Source organism: Seriola aureovittata, chromosome 18 (genome assembly GCF_021018895.1).
Source record: "Seriola aureovittata isolate HTS-2021-v1 ecotype China chromosome 18, ASM2101889v1, whole genome shotgun sequence".
NCBI lineage: Eukaryota > Metazoa > Chordata > Actinopteri > Carangiformes > Carangidae > Seriola > Seriola aureovittata.
Window position 1 is genome coordinate 11,970,884 of NC_079381.1, and position 19,870 is coordinate 11,990,753.

Genomic DNA, 19,870 nt, shown 5'->3' on the forward strand with positions numbered 1-19,870 from the left:
AATCTAAAAAGACTAACAAGACAGCAAATTACTTGAGTTTGATCACAGTTTAAATTGTGTTGATTATTAATTTATCAAGGTGTATGCTAAATCTAGGCTTTAAGATAGTCTACTGTAGTTGGCTGAGGTTGACTATTGGCACAGTCACCTGTGTGACCGAGCTCTTGTCCATGTACTTTGTGTAAATAGTTATAGTTTCCATATTTGACTGGGTTTTTGGGTGTTGGCTTAAATGCCAATCTGTGGCCACATTATTGTGGCCCGTTTGATCACCCTGAATAAAGAAGAAAACAGAAAACAGCAGAAGAAGCGTCAATAGATGCTTTTTTTTGAGCAAGCTAAATGGCTCAACCTTTTGTACCTCATTGACCTTAAGAACGCTGAGCAGGCCTCTTGGTGGATTCCATGGCTGTACTAGCATCATCAAAGGCAGCAAGAAAACATACAAGATTTATTTGTGAATCAAGTTAAGCTGTCAAGGCTCAGTAGACTGTACCTCTGATGTTGAAATAGTTACAGGAATTTTTACTTTAATTTCTACTTTCAGAGTTTTTTCTATTAAGGTTGTAATCTTGTTTCCTTGCTGTAGTAGTAATAGCTTGTGCCCATGTTGTTGCTCAGTTTAGGGTATGATCACTGTTTGCAATTGCAATTATGCTTCTTGTGTAGCCATTTACTGAATGACTAATTAAAAATAATGAGGTTATCCCTCACATTCTACAAATAAAGGGTCAATTAACCAAAGTTTATAAGAGCCTCTGACACTAAGAGGAAAGGTCAAGTGACTTTTATTGTTTATAAACTCCAGATTGATCAACTGTGCTGCAGCTCATAATGGGTTGAAAGATTTACACAAAGTAAGTGAGAAGAGAGAAGAGGATATAAAACATGCCAACTGATAAGAAACAAACCTAAAATGACTGAGTTTAATTTTTGAAGTGTGATGGAGCTTTATTTGTTGTTAAAAGTATGAACATGAAGATTTTTTTCCAGATTTTTTTTAGTTTTCATCACCATTAACACAGACCTCAGTTTTGTCTAAATGTAGCTGAAGCTGAAATTTTGGATTATCCATTCTTCCATCTATGCATCTATCCATTGTATATATCCTCTCCCAGGATGCACTGGGATCCATCCATCATCCATAATGTGACACAGTCTGAAGTCTCTAATCTGCTTGGCTGCCATTTATTTGGACTGTTGGAGGTACATTACACAAACATGCAAATTTTCACACAGAGACAGTTACACAATTATAGCCAACTTTCTGTTTCACTCCAACTTCCCGCTTCTTCTTATTTATTTTTCCTCATCCTTCACCTTTCTCGCTGGTTTTCTATTTAGATTTTTGAAAGTTAAGCCCACTGACTGTAAAGCCAGTTATTTGGCAGCATGCACTACACCACAAGTTATTATTTCTCCTTTTTCCTGAAATATGGATCCTTTTACTTTGCCATATTTCATCTTTACATTCATGTTCCTCCACTGCCTCAGTTCCTTCACTCTGCTGTAAAGATTTACTCTTGGTCATGTTTTCACTGACTTGTCTTCACGTTCCACACAACAATGTTATTGTTATCACGATGCCAGATCTTCAGTCTGTCACTTGATATCATACATTAATGATATCAACACTTGGCAGGATTATCTTATTTTTTTCAATATTTGTCATACAGGTACTGCACATGTTTTAGGACCAATTTTAAAGCAATCTTTACTACAGCTTACAAAACACAAGAGTTAATTTCATTAATTTACATTGAGTGTTTTGGAATCTGCTAAAGTTTAGAATATAAATTTGCATTTTACAAACTTCCCAAAAGTCTACTTCCCTCTTTGTTACTGTAAAATGCTGCTGATCTCATGGAAACTAATATCCACGCTTATGCATGTGTGGTGTTTGTTGTTAATTTTGACACAGATTAATTTCTTGTGAACTGAATGCATATTTTCTCATCTTTCAAACATTGCCTTAGAATAGGACATGTTACCACGTCAGGAATATTCAACAATCTTTTTACTGGACCCTGGACTGGTCAAATCTATGTGGGTGGCTTTGAAAAGGGGCTTCTGGACTTCATTTTATTTATTTATTTATTTATTTATTTGATGTTTTTCCATGTGTTCTAGGGGTACAAAAAGTTCTCTAATCCAACAGTTAGATTTAAGCAACTGAAGATATTCTGGCACCATCATTGCTTACATTCATGATATGTTTTTTTTTAATAACAACTGGAAAACTTTGGAGACAAGTTCAATTTTGCTGTTCAAAGAAATGTCCTGGGGCATGCAGAGCCCAACATCAATAACTCATTGTTTTACTGACCCTGAGGTGTCAGCAGACTGCAGCTCTTTAAAAACAGATGTTTAACTCAGAGTTAAAAAACAAACATTTGTTTCATTTAAATGCAGTTTCGATTTCAGCATCACAATGTCTCAACACAGGAACTTTCCATTTGTATTCCTGTACAACTCAGTGAATGTGTTTAAAATAGATTGGACAGATGTGTTGCCAAAAAGCACAATCTGCTCGGCCTTGTATGGACATTCTTCCTCTTCCCCTGTTGCTGCGATCAGCAAAATAACGGAACACCAGCTTTTCTAAAGAACATTTGAAGAGTTTCTTGAATGAAACCATTCAACTACTTTCAGCTTCACTTTTCAAATTTATTACTTACAAATAGAGAAGATCCAGCTTATTGTGGTATCCAACAGATGTATCATCATCATTTATTTAGAATTCATTAGTCCTCAAGATGAGTTTTTGAGGTCATTGTTTATTAGTTTGCTCATGTTAAAATCCATGCGTTCATGTAAAGTATTTTCCATCTCATCTCGAGGATGTATCTCCATTTCCTCACTCTACTCTTCTTCCTTTTTTCTGATCACTCCTCTGATCCATGATAGAAGTACGTCTCTTCCGTCCTGTCATGATCATAGCTGTGATAGTGTCCCGCCTCGCTGCCTCCTCTTCCTCTGTCCTCAGGGCAGTGGATCCCCAGTCTCTTCTGCAGCTTTTCCTCCTGGCGGCGAAGCTCCATGGAGTCCACCAGGTCGTAGATGTTCTCCAAGGACCACATGGGGGATGGGAACCATGCCTTGACATCACTGTCCTTCCCCACGATTAGCATGCTGAAGTAGTCCTTACTGATCTTCAGCTGTTCTCTCAGATTGTTCACCATGTCACGGGATAATGGCTCAACCTCACTCTGACTATGACCTAGAAGAAGTGAGGATAATGGAGTCAAAACTAAGCAGTGCACTTCACAGACCATAGCAAAAATGGATCAAACTAAAAAAGGACCGACTAGGAGTTTAACAGTTTCACATTTTGATGATACACTTTTATGCCTCGACGCCAGAGGCATTATGTTTCTGGGTTGACTGTCTGTCAGTCCCATTCTCATGAATGGGATAGCTCAGTAAAGCTGTAAGGGGAATTTCTTCAAATTTGGCTCAAACATTCACTTGGACTCAAGGACAAACTGATTAGATTTTAGTGTTCAAAGGTCAAAGGTCACGGTGACCTCATAAAACACAGTTTTGGCCTTGTGAATGCAATATCTCAATAATGCCTTGAGGGAATTTCTTCAAATTTGGTACAAACATTCACTTGATCACAAGGATGAACTGATTTGATTTTGGTGGTCAAAGGTCAAGGGAGGGATATAACCTGAAACTAGTCTGAGAGACAAGACAAAATGGTAATTCTAGTTTAAATTTAGATAAAACATAATCTTAATGTATTTTCAGATTAAAACACACAGTACTGACAATACATTCCAAGTTACTGGTTCCATTATTGTCCCATGTCCCTGGACTGCCCCACATTACTATCACTCACCATTTAGTGGAAATAACTCCACAGTTCCTGACGCTTTGTCTCCGGTTCCAGTCAGCTTTAACATGGCAAAGTGGCGAATACCTTCAGAAAGACCAAGAATGTGTATTTTAGCAGTAAGAGTAAGGGACATAAGGTAATTCAATTCATGGATTCAAATACACAAACAAAAAAACATTACAAGTGAAATAATAAAACGTAGTTCTTAGTTTCTCTTACTGTACATCAAGTACATGTATGACATTATCATATTCATGTATTCATTAGGTAATATAATGTTGTCTTTGTTTGCCTTTCCCAGCCCTGAAGGTCAGAGGGGAAAACTGACTCTGTTAAAGCTTTTGCATAATCTACCAAAACCTACAGAACGGACAGAGAGTGTATTGTTCGTGTGGTGTGTTACTGACCCAGGTGACACTCCTGTCCACTGAGAGCAGAGAGCTGCTGTTGGAAAGAGTAGTCGTCCTCAGAGGGAGCAGAGATGAGCAACAGTCTCCTCTTAGACATGAACCTTAACGTCCATAAAAATGGTCAGTCAGGTTTGAAATTTGTGGTGTAGGTCAGTCAAACTTATGCCTGACATGTCTCACTACATAGGAGACCAATAACATTCAAGAATTCAGACTCACCTAGAGGCAGTTTTGAATCTCATGTACTCTATTTTTTTGATTGTAAGGCTTTTTGAGACACATTTTTGTGATGATAGCATTCACATATGAATATATCCTAAACATCAATCTTTTTTTTAAGAGTACTAATTTGGATTTCATATTAGCAAAAAAGGCTCCAGACATTGTTGCCTCAAGGATACAAGATAATAATGAGCACTGAATTACAATACTTTACCTAAGCAGGGAATTCTCAGCTCCAGGCTGCTTGTCCTTGGAGCAGACCGGAGGACTCTTCCTCTCTTTTTCTTTTTCTGAGCGCCTTGAGGGAAAGTTGTCAATGTACTCAAACAGAGAAGTGCTTGATGGTGGAGCTTCAAAGACTCTCTGGGGAAAGATAAAAGCTAGTTAGACAATTTAAAGAGTGATATAGGAATCATAAGAGGGAGAAAAGACACACTGAACTCCTATCACCTTGCTGGATTTAGAAATGTGGACAATGAGATGAGTAAAAAAGGAAATACGATCTTTCAATTTTTCAATTGAATGATGCTGGATTCTTAAACAATTTCAAAAATAATTTAAGGATGGACCTTGGAGTTTAAGCGTGTGAAAGAATGGTTTTAACAGTCTTGGCAGAGGAGGTGACAATCCTGCATCTATAAAACTATACAGCTTCCAGGTGTGAGCTTGTGTAAAAGTGGTGCTGAAAAGGAGCATAAATTCTCACCTTCATTCAAGTAAAAGGACAGAAAAAGCAGAAAAGAATGGGGGGAAAAAAGGTTCTCACATTGGGCTTGATGTCGTAGTCTGTGACAGTCATGGAAAAGAGGTCAGAGGACGAGAGGCCGAGCTCTGCTCTCAACAGGGAGGTCAGGCCTGAATCCAAGAACTGCTCTGATAGGTCACCGAGTGGACGCTCTGATTCTAAAACACACACACATACATATTAATATATAAATGAACGTGTGTACATATAGACCTACAGTGGAGGGAGCGGACACAATGACAGGAACAAATGGAACCCAGTACAATCACAACAACACTAACTATGATACCCAAAATATCCTTCTCGCTGTCTGTCTGTCTCAGCTTACTACTGTCAGTCTGCCACTTTGGTGTATATCTCAACAATGACTGGATAGATTATGATGACCTTTTACACATTCATGGGTCCCAGATAATGATAATGATCCTCTGACTACTTCTCTAGCGCCAACATGAGGTTGACATTTGTGGTTTTTGAGCAAAATGTCTCGACAGCTATTGGACGGATTGCCATGAAATTCGGTTCACACATTCATGTGTACCTTCAGGATGAATTGTAACGGCCTTGGTGGTCCCTGACTTTTCCTCTTCCAAAAACAGTTTACATTCCCATGGGTCACAGTTGTAGTTTGTGTTTTGTTGCAAATTAGCAAATGTCTTGGAAGTCAGAAGTACCCACCACATATAAACACAGCACAACAACAAATGTTGGCACTTAGAGAGCAGTGTGCAGAAGATTTTTTTCAAATGAGTTGAAGTAAAGAGGATGAAGCATGAAACACACCAGTATGACCCTTGCTACAACAAATGCAGGAGGGAAGAAATTAATTTCCAGACTGCTGTACAATGGAACCATGGAAGCCACATTTGCCTTAGTGAAAAGTACAGTGCGTTCCTTTGATAACATCTGCATGACATTTTCTGATTACTTGAATCACCCCTAGAGAGAACCTAACCAAATGTTTTAGATGCAAATGTTCGAACATACAACATCATTCACACACACACACAAATGTACAAACACTTCCTACCAAGCTGGTGGTGTTGCAGCGTGAGCGTGGCGTCACTGCCTTCCACAATGGTTGCCACAGTGATCTTCCTGATTGCGAGGTCACAGTGATGCTTCTCGTTTTCTTCTTTCTGCTGGATGTAAAGTGATGCGTCTCTGCTGGGCGTCGAGATCAGCTAGTACCAGGACGACACACAAACGGAAACTTCAATCAGACTTGGTAGTGGGAAGGCGCTGATTATGTACGGATATATCTTCAAAGTTCAATGTTTTCCATGCATTTGGAATGTGGATGCCACTGTAAATCAATAGACAGGAGGAAAAAGAGAGAGAAAGTTCTCACCATCAATCTTCTTGTTCCCTTTAAATTGTCCAAAAACTCCTTCAAGGCTGTTTTATCCTTCTCGCTGGCCTCTCTGTTGGACTTTTTCCCTCTTCCTTTTCCTTTCTTTCCTTTTTTACCTTTGCCCTTTTTCTTAGAGCTCTGTTTCTCCTGTGTGTCGTCCTTTACATTCTTCTCTGTGGTATCCTCACTTGTTTTCCCCCCATGTCTTTTCTTTCCTTCTTCCACAGCGGAGTCAGGCCTGCAATGCAATACAAAACGTTTACTTTGATGTTCATCCAGCAGTGTCTGTCTGGCGTGGAGGGATGAGGAGGCATGACGTACCAGATGGGAATACAAAATCTAAGCACATTTTCAGTGAAATCAATCAAAACATTCACGCTCTTCACTTTATGTTTTGACAAAAACAAAAAAAAAAGGAAAGACGGCACCTGTGTTTCTTTACTTGTTCGTTGCTCCTTGACACAGGTGGAGAACTGTGCGCTTTCTCTTTTCCCTGTCTGTTAGAAGTCACCTGACTGCCGCTGCTGGAGTGTTTTCCCCCCGTGGGCCCCACAGCAGGCACCTTGCGGATAACAAACCTCGACCGTCCACTCAGTATGTCCTGGACCTTACTCTTCAAGGCAGCTTTTTTGTCCAGAGGAGGTTTTCTTTGTAATGCCACCACAGAAGTCACATTTGCTCGCCTCTGAGGGCTCAGCACCATCGTCTTCTTCATCTTTTTCCTTTTCACCACAACCTTCTTTTTAGTGGTTTTACACCTAAATTAAAAAGAAAAAAAATACCTTGATCTAAATTGTCATAAAGAAACCATTAATTCGCATTGTAGTGCAGGGTCACTTGGATAACGCACATTAACATCTTAGATGGTAGATGTGACAGAACAGAACATTTTTCTTTGCACATGATGAAGCTAAATGCTAAATATTATGAACAGCTTAACAAGAATCACTAACAACAGCTCTTAGAAATGGAAGAAGGATTGTCCAAAACTCATATTTTCCAAGCTTGGACATGTTTATGGTTTTGCTCACTTTTTGCATATTGTTTTATATTTATTTAGTAAGTAGATGTGAAGTGGACTGAATGACCTTATAAAAGCACTCGTTAGTTCTCTATTAGTACTAGCTAGGAGCATAGTGGTATAATGGAACCTCAAGTTGGATCCTTTTCTTGTCATCTTCTCCAGCTTCCTCATGGGGAACTGATCTATGAGCTCCAAAATGGCCTCAACGCGGACCGGATAGGGGAACCGCTCACTGACCCGTAGGTTCTTCTTCAGAACCAGCATGGTGAACCCTTGCTCCTGAAACAATTGTTGTTGAATGGAAAGCACAAGTCAAGAGCAGGTAAATCACAATGGAAGAAACACATTCTTCTTCTTTAAACAATCTCAAAAGGCAGTGAATTATTTATATCTTGTAAGATATGTACTTGAAAGATATATATATATATATATATATACTTTAGAGGCATACTGGTTACCTGGCTGGTAAGCTCCAGGTAGTGCAGCAGTTTGGTAACGGTGTCCGGGTCTAGACTCTCTACTGTTGCTTCACCTTGGAAAGTTGTTTTCTGGATCCGACCTTCCATCATGGCGTTCTGGATGATGGTGATGATGAATGTGTCTCTTTCTGCTAGACGGCAGTGCAGCCCTTTCTGGGAGACCAAAAGGAGAAAGAAAAAGAGAGAGAGTTAGAGTAAACATAGGACAAAAACTATTTTGAGTGAAATTCCAATGTGTTATTTTCCCAAATTAAATAAAACATCTGAAAAAAAAAATCAGATTCTAAATCAATGTGGTGTCTGTGTGTAAAGACTAAATGAATAAGTGCAGTACCTGCTCCATGTCTTCCAGCTGATTCTCCATCATACGCAGATAGTGGTCATTGTGTGATGGGGCTGTTATCACCCACAGCCGCTTTTTACCTAGAGCGGAGAAGGGGGGTGTAGTTACTGTAAGTAGGCAGACAGACAAATACATGCATCAGCTGATCAGTTTATTTCTCTTGCCTGCAAATTCAGCCAGGAAATCTAGCTCCGGAGCCAGGCTTGATGATGACCCCACAAGTCCTCTGTTGTCTCCATGTTCTCCATCTTCATCCAACCCCAGTCCCTGCTCGATTCCTGGAGGGAGGTCTGAATAGTCTCCCCAGTCCTTTACATTAGGGTCCAACTGATCCTTGGGCTTGCTACGCCCGATGCCCGGCCAGGCAGCAAGAAAACTCAGATAGCTGAGGCTCCACAAGGCAACAAACAACAACAGATGTGAGTGTGAGGTATAGAAATTACACATCCTTACTGACACGGCTTGACACGGTTTGTTTATATATCAGCTGGAACTGGTTAGCATCACACAAATCCTCCACACATTTGTGTAGTGCTTTGTCATAGGCAGCAATGTTGCATCTGAAACAGGCAAGATGGATCCACCAGCTGTTTAAAAGAGTTAAAAAACCCCCAGCTGAGAAACTTCCATACTTTGAATGCAAATTCAAAACTCCACTGAAGGCTGATGCATTCTGTAAAAAAAAACAAAAAAAAACAGGTGGAGTGAATCAGGACTGAATCTCAAAGATAAAAGTATAGCAAAGAGAGGAGTGATGGTAACCCCTCTCACCAGCAGCGAGAGACTGACTGGGGAGACTTTGCTCTGCTTGCACACAGACACACACTCCTGGTTCACATTATACCCCAGGCTTGTTAACAGGAAACTCCTGGAATTTTCTGTGACTTCAAAGCATTTTCTTGCTCAAAAATCTCTCTCTCTCCATGTCTCTCTCTTTCTCTCTCACACAAACACACACACACACACACACACACACACACACACACACACACACACACACACACACACACACACACACACACTGGCACTGTTTTGTTCCACAGCTGTCTGTTTTGCTGTCCATTATCAGCAGAAAAACAATCACTCACATATATACTCCCATACAGGTTCATATGCGTACACACATTCAGAATCACCCTCACTGTTGCAAAACATTAGCAGGGTAGTAGGGGCAGAGTGAGGGCAACTGCCCTGCTCTGTCTTTGATCAAGAGGCTGAATCCCTACCTGCCTCCGGGGTGAAGCTGACCCAGAGCTCTGACCTCACCAGTGTCAGGGGAGTGAAGAGATAATAGCTCTGCAAAGATCAGTAAAATATAGAATTAATTGCATTATTACACTAGATTTGATCATTTTGATTTTAAAATCTGTCACTGTCCATCAGGGGCTGGCAATGTCCTGAGTAAAATGAGTTATAATATACTGCAGGGTGCTGCAGACATGGAGGGAAAAAAAGTAGTCAAAACAAAGTGAGAATAAGGGAATAAAAGTGGAAGCTTAAAGTTAGAGCAGCAGTTCAGCCTAAAGCCATTTGTTCAAGAGGAGCTAAAGGCTTTAAATGAAAGGAAATGGCAGCAACCATAAATAAACCTGACAGCTTAACAGACAGCGCAGTCTGAAAAAGTTTACACCAGTTCAAAAGATGTGAGATCTGAGTCAAATGTGCCCACAAGTGGGTGAACCATGACAACTGTCTGCCAGGAAAACATACTTATCCCTCCTACAACCACGTGTCATATATTTACATTGCACCTTGAATTCAGTTGAATTCACTATAAAATAGTATAAATGTGAATTAGATTTTATAACTAAATTAATGATTTGAGCACTTGACTTGAAACACAAAGTAACACGAAGCAAAACATGAGGAGAACATGAGGAGTGAAGAGCAGCATTCATTGAGAATCAGATTACAAAGTGAGTTCTAATAAAAATTTATACAAGAATGGGATTTGATTCATGATCCTACAGTTTACTGCTTTTTGATGTAAACGCAGGGTCTCTTTTATGGCCTTTGGTATATAAACATCTTTGCAGTTTGCAGCCATAAAATACTTGACAAGAACTTGGATCAAATGAAAAGATGTTTTGTGTGTGATATAATAGAGGGTTAATGAATCCACGTTGAAGATAGGCTCTCTTGTTTTTACTGTGTCATAAAAATCAGGTGTCCATAAAATTAGGTTGCAGTGATTTTTAATGGGCAATAAAGGTAGAAATATTCCTCTGCATGCATCCTGACCTCAGAACTACATATGTGTCGGTTAAATTCAGAGCTTTATTGTCAGCGAAGAAGAAGAAGAAATGGAAAGAGAATATCAGGGAAAAAAGAAAATCAAAGAAGCGCAAGCAAAGCCAATTCAATTAAAAGAACTATCTTTAGGGTGAAACGCTTCAATGAGAACCAGGCGTAGCGACAATGCATTCCACTCTCTGAGCCCGATAAAGAGAAACAGATGATCAGTGTGTGAGAGAGAGTATATCTACTGTATACAATATATACAATACTGTAAGTGAAAGCACGTGCTGGTGCAGAGTGAATAGATATGCTGAATATGAGATAAACAAAGACAGACAAAGCAGTTATTGCTGTTGTTTCCTTGTACACGTGTCAAAACAGGTTGTGTCCCAGTTTTCGTTTTTCATGAACAGGAAACCCATCGACCTTCCATGTGTCTTTATTAGCACAGAAGCGCAGATGCAATTTCTCCCTCAAAGCACTAAATTCATAGGACATCATCACATCACTGGAGGAATGAGGCAACATGCACGTGCTGTCATAGTTCTGCAAACACATCTTGGGAATGGGGTGGAGGGAACAGACTTCACTTCAGTTACCTCATATCATACTTCACTGGTATTCTGACCTAATATTACTTCCATAAGTAAATGGAAGAAGTAATTAGAAGTAAAGGATCCAAGTTCTTGTCAAGTATTTTATGGCTGCAAACTGCAAAGATATTTATATATCAAAGGCCATAAAACATTGGACTTACGGTGAGAGACCCTGCGTTTACATCAAAAAGCAGTAAACTGTAGGATCATGAATCAAATCCCATTCTTGTATAAATTTTATTAGAACCTACTTTGTATTCTGATTCTCATCAAGTGCTGCTCTTGACTCCTCATGTTCTCCTCATGTTTTGCTTCGTATTTCTTTGTATTTCAAGTCAAGTGCTCAAGTCATTCATTTAGTTATAAAATCTAATTCACGTTTATTCTATTTTTGATATGTGACACATGTGGTTGTAGGAGGGATAAGTATGTTTTCCTGGCAGACAGTTGTCAGGGTTCACACACTGGTGGGCACATTTGACTCAGATTCACATCTTTTGAACTGGTGTAAACTTTTTCAGACTGCGCTGTTTGTTAAGCTGTCAGGTTTATTTATGGTTGCTGCCATTTCCTTTCATTTAAAACCTTTAGCTCCTTTTGAACAAATGGCTTTAGGCTGAACTGCTGCTCTAACTCTAAGCTTAGTTCCATAAGGGAAGTAGTGTTAGCTACCGGCCTGGTGCTGGGCTGCAAGCTAGCTGGCAGGGGGAGGCAGCATTGTTTATGTCTTAGTCCTTTGCTCTTATGAGCAAACCATCAAAATGGCTTAACTATTGGCTCCAGTCTGTCATTTGACTTATAATAAGATATTGAGACACTATAGACATAATCCTTTATGGCAGTATTACTGCAATCTGTTCTTTTTGTAAATAAATGAGTTGCAACATGATGACTTTATTAATTTTTTGTAAATTATTTGATCATGGAATCAATTATAGTTGACTAATGTATGTATACTTAGAAAACCTTAGAAAATTAGAAAAACTTACAAGTTATAGGTGAGCTCTGCTACTTAAAAAAATAGCACTACACCCCTTGTTGTGAATATATATTAATGTTTTTTCAGCGCAAACGATGTGACTAAACTAAATCATTTTGTGTACAATTAACCAATATGTATTAAAGTCTTAAAGAAAACTAAACACTAAGATAGATATATGGATAGACAGACAGACAGACAGACAGAGAGACAGAGAGACAGAGAGACAGAGAGATAGATAGATAGATAGATAGATAGATAGATAGATAGATAGATAGATAGATAGATAGATAGATAGATAGATAGATAGATATTATCCCACAGTACGTTGGTGGATTACAAATAGTAAAAGAGTGACCCTCAGTGGGAGTATAAAGAACTGCATCTTCCGTATGGTTTACTTTCGAAACGCCATTTCTGGATTTACTACAGTACAATCATAGACTGTATAAAGTATATATAATGTTGTACAATATATAAATGTACTAACTCATTAACATCTTTATCAGTGTGCATGGATGTGTATTCATTTCTATTTAGAAATCTACTTATGCATATGCTTCAAACTGATTTTTAACACAAGTTTGTGCCCGAAATTAAGTCTTAAGTGACAATTCGGTTGAGTGTATAAAATATGAACATAAATGTTATTGTCAATCCACAAAATGTTGATGTAACTTTCATTGAGCGATATATATATTTATATACACACACTTTTTTTAATGGCTTTTGTCATGTCCCGTTGGTCAGGCACAGCCAGCACATCAGAAGTCATCGGATATCCTCTGATGCTTCTCATATGATCCAGCAATATTGAACACCAGCGGCTTCTGCAGACATCTTCCGGGTCGACAGAAAGTTCGCCTGTGCTGCACAGAGCCAGGACTGTCTGCAAAGGTCAGTCGACTTAACTGCCGCTAACTTTTCCACTCTCACTTTTCACCACGCATTTGTTTCGCTTTGCATTTCTGTGCCTGTGTATGGAGCTTTTTGAGTCATACGTCGCTTTCATGCACGAAACAGATATGGGTTAGCCGCCAGCTAGCGCGCTAGTTAGCTCATTGTAGCTTTTTCCCTTCCCACCACCACCACCGCCGCTGCCACCAACACCAACACCAACACCAACACCGCCCCGCTAGATTTCACAGGGAGTAGAGACAAAAAGAGAGAAGTGGTGCTCGCCTGGATAATAACCGTGTTGATCTCTGACTCATAGAGAAACGGCACCGTGCACTGGTTCACTAACAACACACTAAATCCGTCAGTTTTACGCCTCAGGTTCTCATGTTGCTGCGTGGAGGCTACTGGTTTAAACGAAAACATTTGTTTTTATTCACAGCCAGGGGTGTATGAGAGGTGTTCAAGTCCTGACCCGGGTTTAATCCGGCACTTTTCAAGACAAAGACAAAGATGATCGCGTTCATCCTTTTTTTTCTTATAAGCTAACGTCAGCAAAATGTTAGCTGAATCTGAGTGATTCATAATTTGATGACGTGTTAGCTTGAGTGTTTTTTAATGACAGGTCAGATATGATAAAACAACACACACAGGCCGTAAAGTGACTGTTAATCCTGTCTGCTCTTAACGCAGCTCGTTTTTGTGGTTCTCATCAGTCTCGTTAAAGTAATGTTGAAAGTCAACAGTTTCCACCTCAGGGTGCAGAATTGTTGCTTTTCTTAGTTTCTTTTCTATGATAATAAAGACAATATATTTGGGTTTTGATGGGCATTTTTCCACAATGTTTTGTAATTATGGTCCAAAATGATTAATCAACTAATCTAAAATATAATCAGCAAACACAACTGACAATCTACTTCCAAAATGCTTATAGATCAGAACTTTTCTCTGTGCTTTGATTGTATGACTTTTATTAGATGTAATGATATATTGATTAGAGCTGCAGTGATTAGCTGATCAACAGAGAATGGATTGGAGTTTTAATGATCAGTTATTGCTGAAAATTGAAAAATGCCAGTCACAAGTTCAGAAGAACCCAAAACCCCAAAATATTCAGTTTACATTAAAATAAAAAAGAGAAAAGCAGGAATTCTCATATCGGAAGCTGGTACCAGCAAATGACAGGCATTTTTACTTGATGAATGACTTGAGTTAAGGTGTTTATTACTCTAAGTTTCTATTTGGTTTGGACTCTTGAACACAGGGGTGAGGGCACACAGAATGACAGAGTGGAGTTTATTGCCAGTTAATTCTAGTCTAAACCCTACTATGCCAGCCAAGCTATCCCAGTCTATCCCAGTTCCATTATCTCCCTTTTAAGTAAACATGTGGTCATTCATGCTGTTTTGCCGCCTCAGAGTCATTCAGTGGGCTGCAGTTTAAAAAAGTGACTGTGATTGTACATGATTTTGTGAATATACAGACGTGACCCATTTTTTTCTTTCCAAAATTATCCTTGCTGAAAATGGGTCAGAAATAAACGTATGCTTGTATGATGACAAAAACCTAGGACAGATTCATAATGTGAACCCAGCAGCCAGAATATATTGGATTTAGGTACAAATGCATGTAGGAATGTTTTATTAGAGAATGTGACCTGTTGCATAAAGAAAGGTTGTGGTCCTGTGCTTGTTCTACAAGTGAACAGGTAGCGACATATTTCTGTGGAACTTTTTCAAATGTAAGTGTGAGCAGTCTAGCAGCTTATAATGCTGGGAAAAAGTAGTGACATCATTTTATTTTCACTTTCATACTTTCATCTTCCTGTTATTCTTCTTTACCCATAACCCCCCTCCCCCTCTCTGTTTGTTGGTGCCCTTATCCCTCACCTGTCTCTCATGTCTCTTCCTCAGGAGGGGTGCTGCCTGTCCTTTTGAGCTCCTCCTGGTGTGTGAGTGTCGGGTGTGTGTGCACCATGGCGAGCCTCCTACGTGTAGTGGCGGCCAGCTGCTCTGCCCCTGTGTTCAGCGGAGTTTCCTGTATGAAGCTGCAGAGTAGCCGTACAATAAAATCATCATGCATTCGTTTTTTCAGGACCCATCAAGCCCTTGGACGATGTGCCAGTCCAGGTAAGATGCTACACATACACAGAGATTTTACAGGGGCATGCGTAACAAGAATAATTTACAGAAAGCATTTAATTCTACAGTCAGTGCAAAAACTGCAGAAAACTGAGATTTGTTGATTAGAAAGGATGAATCAACTCAATGTTCTTGCAATGAAGGAGCTCCACTGAGGTCACTGACTTTACTGTGTCACATTATCCATAAAAAGCATGTGTCTTGTATGCACAGCATAGATAGAAAGCATAGAGGTTGTGACACTCACTCACTCACTCACTACATTCTGTTCAACCATGAACTGATTAGTAGAGCAAAATAGAATTTATCTAAAATCATTTTGATGATGAATTAATCACTTAATTCACCACTTATGTCCCTTTATATAGCTCATCCTTTCTTAGGTGTATGTCACACCAGCCACAAAAAATAGATAATACTTTTAAAGCTAACTGAGAGCAGTGTGTTGGAACTGAATCAGAAAATATTTATACACTCTAGACTCTTTGATAATGTGTGGATGGCCTGAAAACTCTGAAGTTGGCAGGACGACCCAGTTCTATGTCAGCAAATTATTGTTAGCCTGAGCATTTCTAACCTAGATGTAAGTGTTTCTATGCAGTACAAACTGCTGCAGTACAAAACTGCATAATTGCGTACTAAATTCAGCACAATATACATGCATTTAGACTCAGAATCAGTATATTTTATGGTAGAAGTGCTGTACGTAAACAAGATCGTAATTGGACGGTGTAATTCAGGCTGATTTTCCTCCTCCTTTAAAACATTTGAAACCCAAGTTTATAGAGACATGTTTTACTACTGATAGCAGCGTGAAAGCAATGCCACCTGTAGCTTCTGGTTGCTTTCTCATACACCTGTGTATCAGGTGCAGGTGTCGCCTACTCATTACATAAACATAGACAGAGGTTTTCAGTAAAATGGTACAACTCACAATTGAAAAAGACAGACATTATGGTTTCATTGGCCTTTGCAACTGGTGAAACAAATCTGTCATTGTCATGTAATTATACTGTAGAGCTACCATTCATTCATTCTTTTTCTCTGCATGCTCACTCCTTTTTAAGGTTTGCACATTGTAGAAGTTAATCCACTGTTAAGGCAAAATAGAGAGTAATAAAACCAAACAGGGGAAAATCCTGTTTCTCCTTAACTCAATACAGTAGCTTTTTCCCTTTAACTCTTAGAAGTCTATTTTAAAGGTCAGTGTTGCTACCTTCATTTGCCCTGAGCTCCAAGGTCACATTCAGGATAATGCAGGCCTCAGGCATTATTCTGCATTTTTCCATGACCTCACTCTAAACCCACTAACCAGACAGAAGGTCTCTCTCTCTCTCTCTCTCTCTCTCTCTCTCTCTCTCTCTCTCTCTCTCTCTCTCTCTCTCTCTCTCTCTCTCTCTCTCTCTCTCTCTCTCTCTCTCTCTCTCTCTCTCTCTCTCTCTCTCTCTCTCTCTCTCTCTCTCTCTCTCTCTCTCTCTCTCTCTCTCTGTATGTGTTTGCGCGTGCGTGTGTGTGTACTGCGAAAGCCAGTGCCAGCTGGTTGCAGGTGCTTCATGTCTGTGCATGCTGGGTTCATGATTGTGCCAGTGTCTCTCTATCTGTGTGTAGTCCAGTGTTAAAGGGGTGCTGGTGACCTGTTTCACTTTGACTAGATTGACTACATTCCTAAAGTTCAGTTGGCTCCAGAAACAGCTGGCAGGGTCTATTCTGGACACACAAGTATCAGCTTACAATCTGTCAGACAAGTAGAGGAGAAGGAACACCACACGCACTTATGCTTTGACCTCTGGGGAGCCTATAGATGTGCAGTATAGACTGAGGCCGCACGTTGATGTGAGGGTGCATTTGTGAACTGAGTGACACTGTGCTTTATATACCGACAGTTGCTAGCATTACCATCTTAGATGCACTTGTTTATGGAACTAGTATTGTTAAATGAATAAATTTTTTTTGCCTCTTGGTTAGCAGATGCTACCTGTGTAGATCTGTCTCTTTTTACATTGTGAAAGAGACACAGCAGCCTCAGTGGGTGTTCAAACTGAAAACAGGGCCCTCTGGGGTTGGTTGCTTCAGGTGCTGGTGAGACAGATAAATACAATCTATCTCGGGGAGGCAAGTTTAAGTCATACATCCAGGAGTTGGAAGGCTTATCAGACTCAAAAACATGGGTTAATACTGTAAGGAAAGATTATACAACTGAAAGATATTACAGAATCATTTATACCTCACTGTGTCAACAGAGAACAACAACTTCCACTGAAATTGAATGTGGGGACTTGAGTGCTTGAAGGGCCCAGTAGGCCAGTGCTTCACTGGTGGCTCTGGTTTGGGGGCAGATACTTAGCTTGGAACTGGGCTCAGCCAATAACTAGCTCAGGTAACTTCTTGGAAAAACTTAATAAGAAGGATTTAACAAAATCCTACAGAGAGACTCTTTACATGTGACCCTTAGAGTTTTGTTGTTAAGGACACTGAAGTTCACACACTTATGACGCTTATCTTTAATCAAGATGGTGAGTTTTAAGGGTTATCATATCACCTCTACTATGAGATCACTCACAGCACTTAAAAGTCAAATATGTAAAGTCTAAACAAGGTAATGCTCACTAGCCTTCTCGGCCTATAGTGGTGGATGGATGTGTGTACTTGTGTCCTCATTCTGAACATGATTTTTGTTCAGAAATCGGATAGCCACGGGATAGGCTGCCAGTCTCTCTCTTTTTAATCTCTGAGTCTCAAGATGATTGCTACCTGACTGCAAAATGTGTTGGTAGAAACAACAGTATACCAGCAGTGCAACGTGGCCACTCTTGGTTTATAGACTTCAAATCAAATCAAATGGACAGCTGGAAACAGTTTTTTTTTTTTTTTTTTTTTTTCTTGTGCTGTGGAGTTTTTTTGTAAAATAGAAGTTATTAGAGGACAGGTCACGAAAGCAGGGTGAGAGGAACGGCAGCCTGTCAGAGGCGCTAGTGTTTATATATAGACGAGGAGACAGTGGGAAAGGGCTGCAGTGGAATTTTCCGTAGGAGCCAACACAACATGTGACCTGCCTGTTGCTTGAACACCAGACACGAATAAGACCACTACAATTATTTTCAGCCACTTAATTCTGTTTTTGTCTTAGTCATTCTCACATTGGTTACTCATTAGTCTCCTGTGTTTCTTTTCCTTTACCAATGTCATTCTCATTTTGAGCTCCCCTCTTGTTCGTACAGTTTTGGAACGGCTGTGCTTTGAATAGCAAAAATCTTGGACAACAAAGCAAAGCTGTCTGGATCCACAGTGAAAACATTTGTCTGTGTTTTAATTTCTCATTTTAGAATATAAATGGGCCGTGTGACTTTAAATAAAGACAAGTTTGACAGTGATTTACAGTATTTCCCTGGTGACTGTGATGCCCTTCAGTACCGTATCCCGTCCTGCAGTGCCCTTAGATGAAAAAGTCTGCTGACTCTGACTGTTGAAACTTTTGATTCAGTGTGAAATGTTCACACATTAGGGAATGGATTACCATGATATTTAGTTCAGACATTCATAGCGCCGCTATCAGGCTAAAATGCTTTGAATGAACAAATACCTGCAAAACCTGACATTTTCATCAGCCTCTGATTAGCAACGTATAGCAACTATTATTAATAATTAAACTGGTGAAAAGCTTCAGAGAGGGTAGCATGGCTGTAGATGGTAATGTTGTTACAGCACACTGAGTGACCTTGACTACTGCATATTCTGTATTTATGGTAAACTCAGTTTGAACTCCACTCACGTTCATTTGCTGAGGTAATTTCTCCTTGAAGCTGCAGTCGTATCTCCCTGAAGGAGTATTTTTCTGGTGCTGTTTTGATCTTAATAATGATTTTTTTTTTCTTCTTGAACTGTCCTCTTCTTAAATCATGAGCTCTAACTTGTGAAAGAGAGAAAGTGTTCAGTCATACATATATCTGCCATGATCCATTCAGTCAACAAAATAGCTGTATCCTGTGTATTTTTTGTGTAACTGTTGTTTGGAAACACATTGTGCACATTTCTTTCATCCTCATATCTGTATTTTTTTTTTGTTAAACTGAGGAAACTGAGAAAACATTGTGAAATACTTTGTGAAAAAACTTTTGGAAAAACCTTAATCTGCTTTGGTCTCTGTAGCCTGTTGGTTTTAAAAACCATTTCCCCATAATAGGTTTCAACAAGGCCAGAAATAACAGTTCATTATCCTGGCATGGGTGACTCTGTCGTCATTAAGGAATGAAATGTGCACAAATGAATTCATAAAACAGCTGTCGCTTATCTCACATACTCCTGTATTGTTTCTCTTTGTCTCCTCCAGGTATTCCATACAAACAACTCACAGTCGGCGTTCCCAAAGAAATTTTCCAGAGCGAACGTCGTGTGGCGCTGTCTCCCGCTGGTGTGCAGGCGCTCATCAAACAGGGTTTCAATGTCATCGTGGAGTCCGGAGCCGGAGAGCCTTCTAAGTTCGCTGATGAACAGTACACCCAGGCTGGAGCAACAATTAAAGACATTAAAGATGTCTTGGCGTCTGACGTGGTGGTTAAGGTAGGATTTAAGTGAGGTGGGGGTGGGGGGCTGGGGGGTATTTA

At 39.7% G+C, this 19,870-nt stretch overlaps 2 protein-coding genes across 2 annotated transcripts in view; one reads left to right on the forward strand and one right to left on the reverse strand.

Moving 5' to 3' along the window:
• Nucleotides 1-2,076: 2,076 nt before the first annotated feature.
• On the reverse strand, nucleotides 2,077-9,190 carry ccdc80l2 (coiled-coil domain containing 80 like 2). Its single transcript, XM_056402849.1, has 12 exons — nucleotides 8,583-9,190; nucleotides 8,410-8,498; nucleotides 8,055-8,228; nucleotides 7,724-7,875; nucleotides 7,001-7,330; nucleotides 6,570-6,810; nucleotides 6,249-6,402; nucleotides 5,240-5,376; nucleotides 4,688-4,836; nucleotides 4,249-4,352; nucleotides 3,845-3,925; nucleotides 2,077-3,220 (listed from the first exon to the last, which is right to left on the reverse strand). The coding sequence occupies exons 1-12, from the start codon at nucleotides 8,863-8,865 to the stop codon at nucleotides 2,886-2,888; spliced, it is 2,229 nt and encodes a 742-aa protein (XP_056258824.1). The 5' UTR covers nucleotides 8,866-9,190; the 3' UTR covers nucleotides 2,077-2,885.
• A 3,804-nt stretch (nucleotides 9,191-12,994) lies between these two features.
• nnt (nicotinamide nucleotide transhydrogenase) overlaps nucleotides 12,995-19,870 on the forward strand; it is a 33,734-nt gene continuing 26,858 nt past the window's right edge. The window contains exons 1-3 of the mRNA XM_056403455.1: nucleotides 12,995-13,128; nucleotides 15,042-15,257; nucleotides 19,597-19,826. Of these exons, the coding sequence (XP_056259430.1) occupies nucleotides 15,104-15,257; nucleotides 19,597-19,826 (384 nt within the window). The 5' untranslated portion in view covers nucleotides 12,995-13,128; nucleotides 15,042-15,103. The remainder of the gene's footprint in view (nucleotides 13,129-15,041; nucleotides 15,258-19,596; nucleotides 19,827-19,870) is intronic.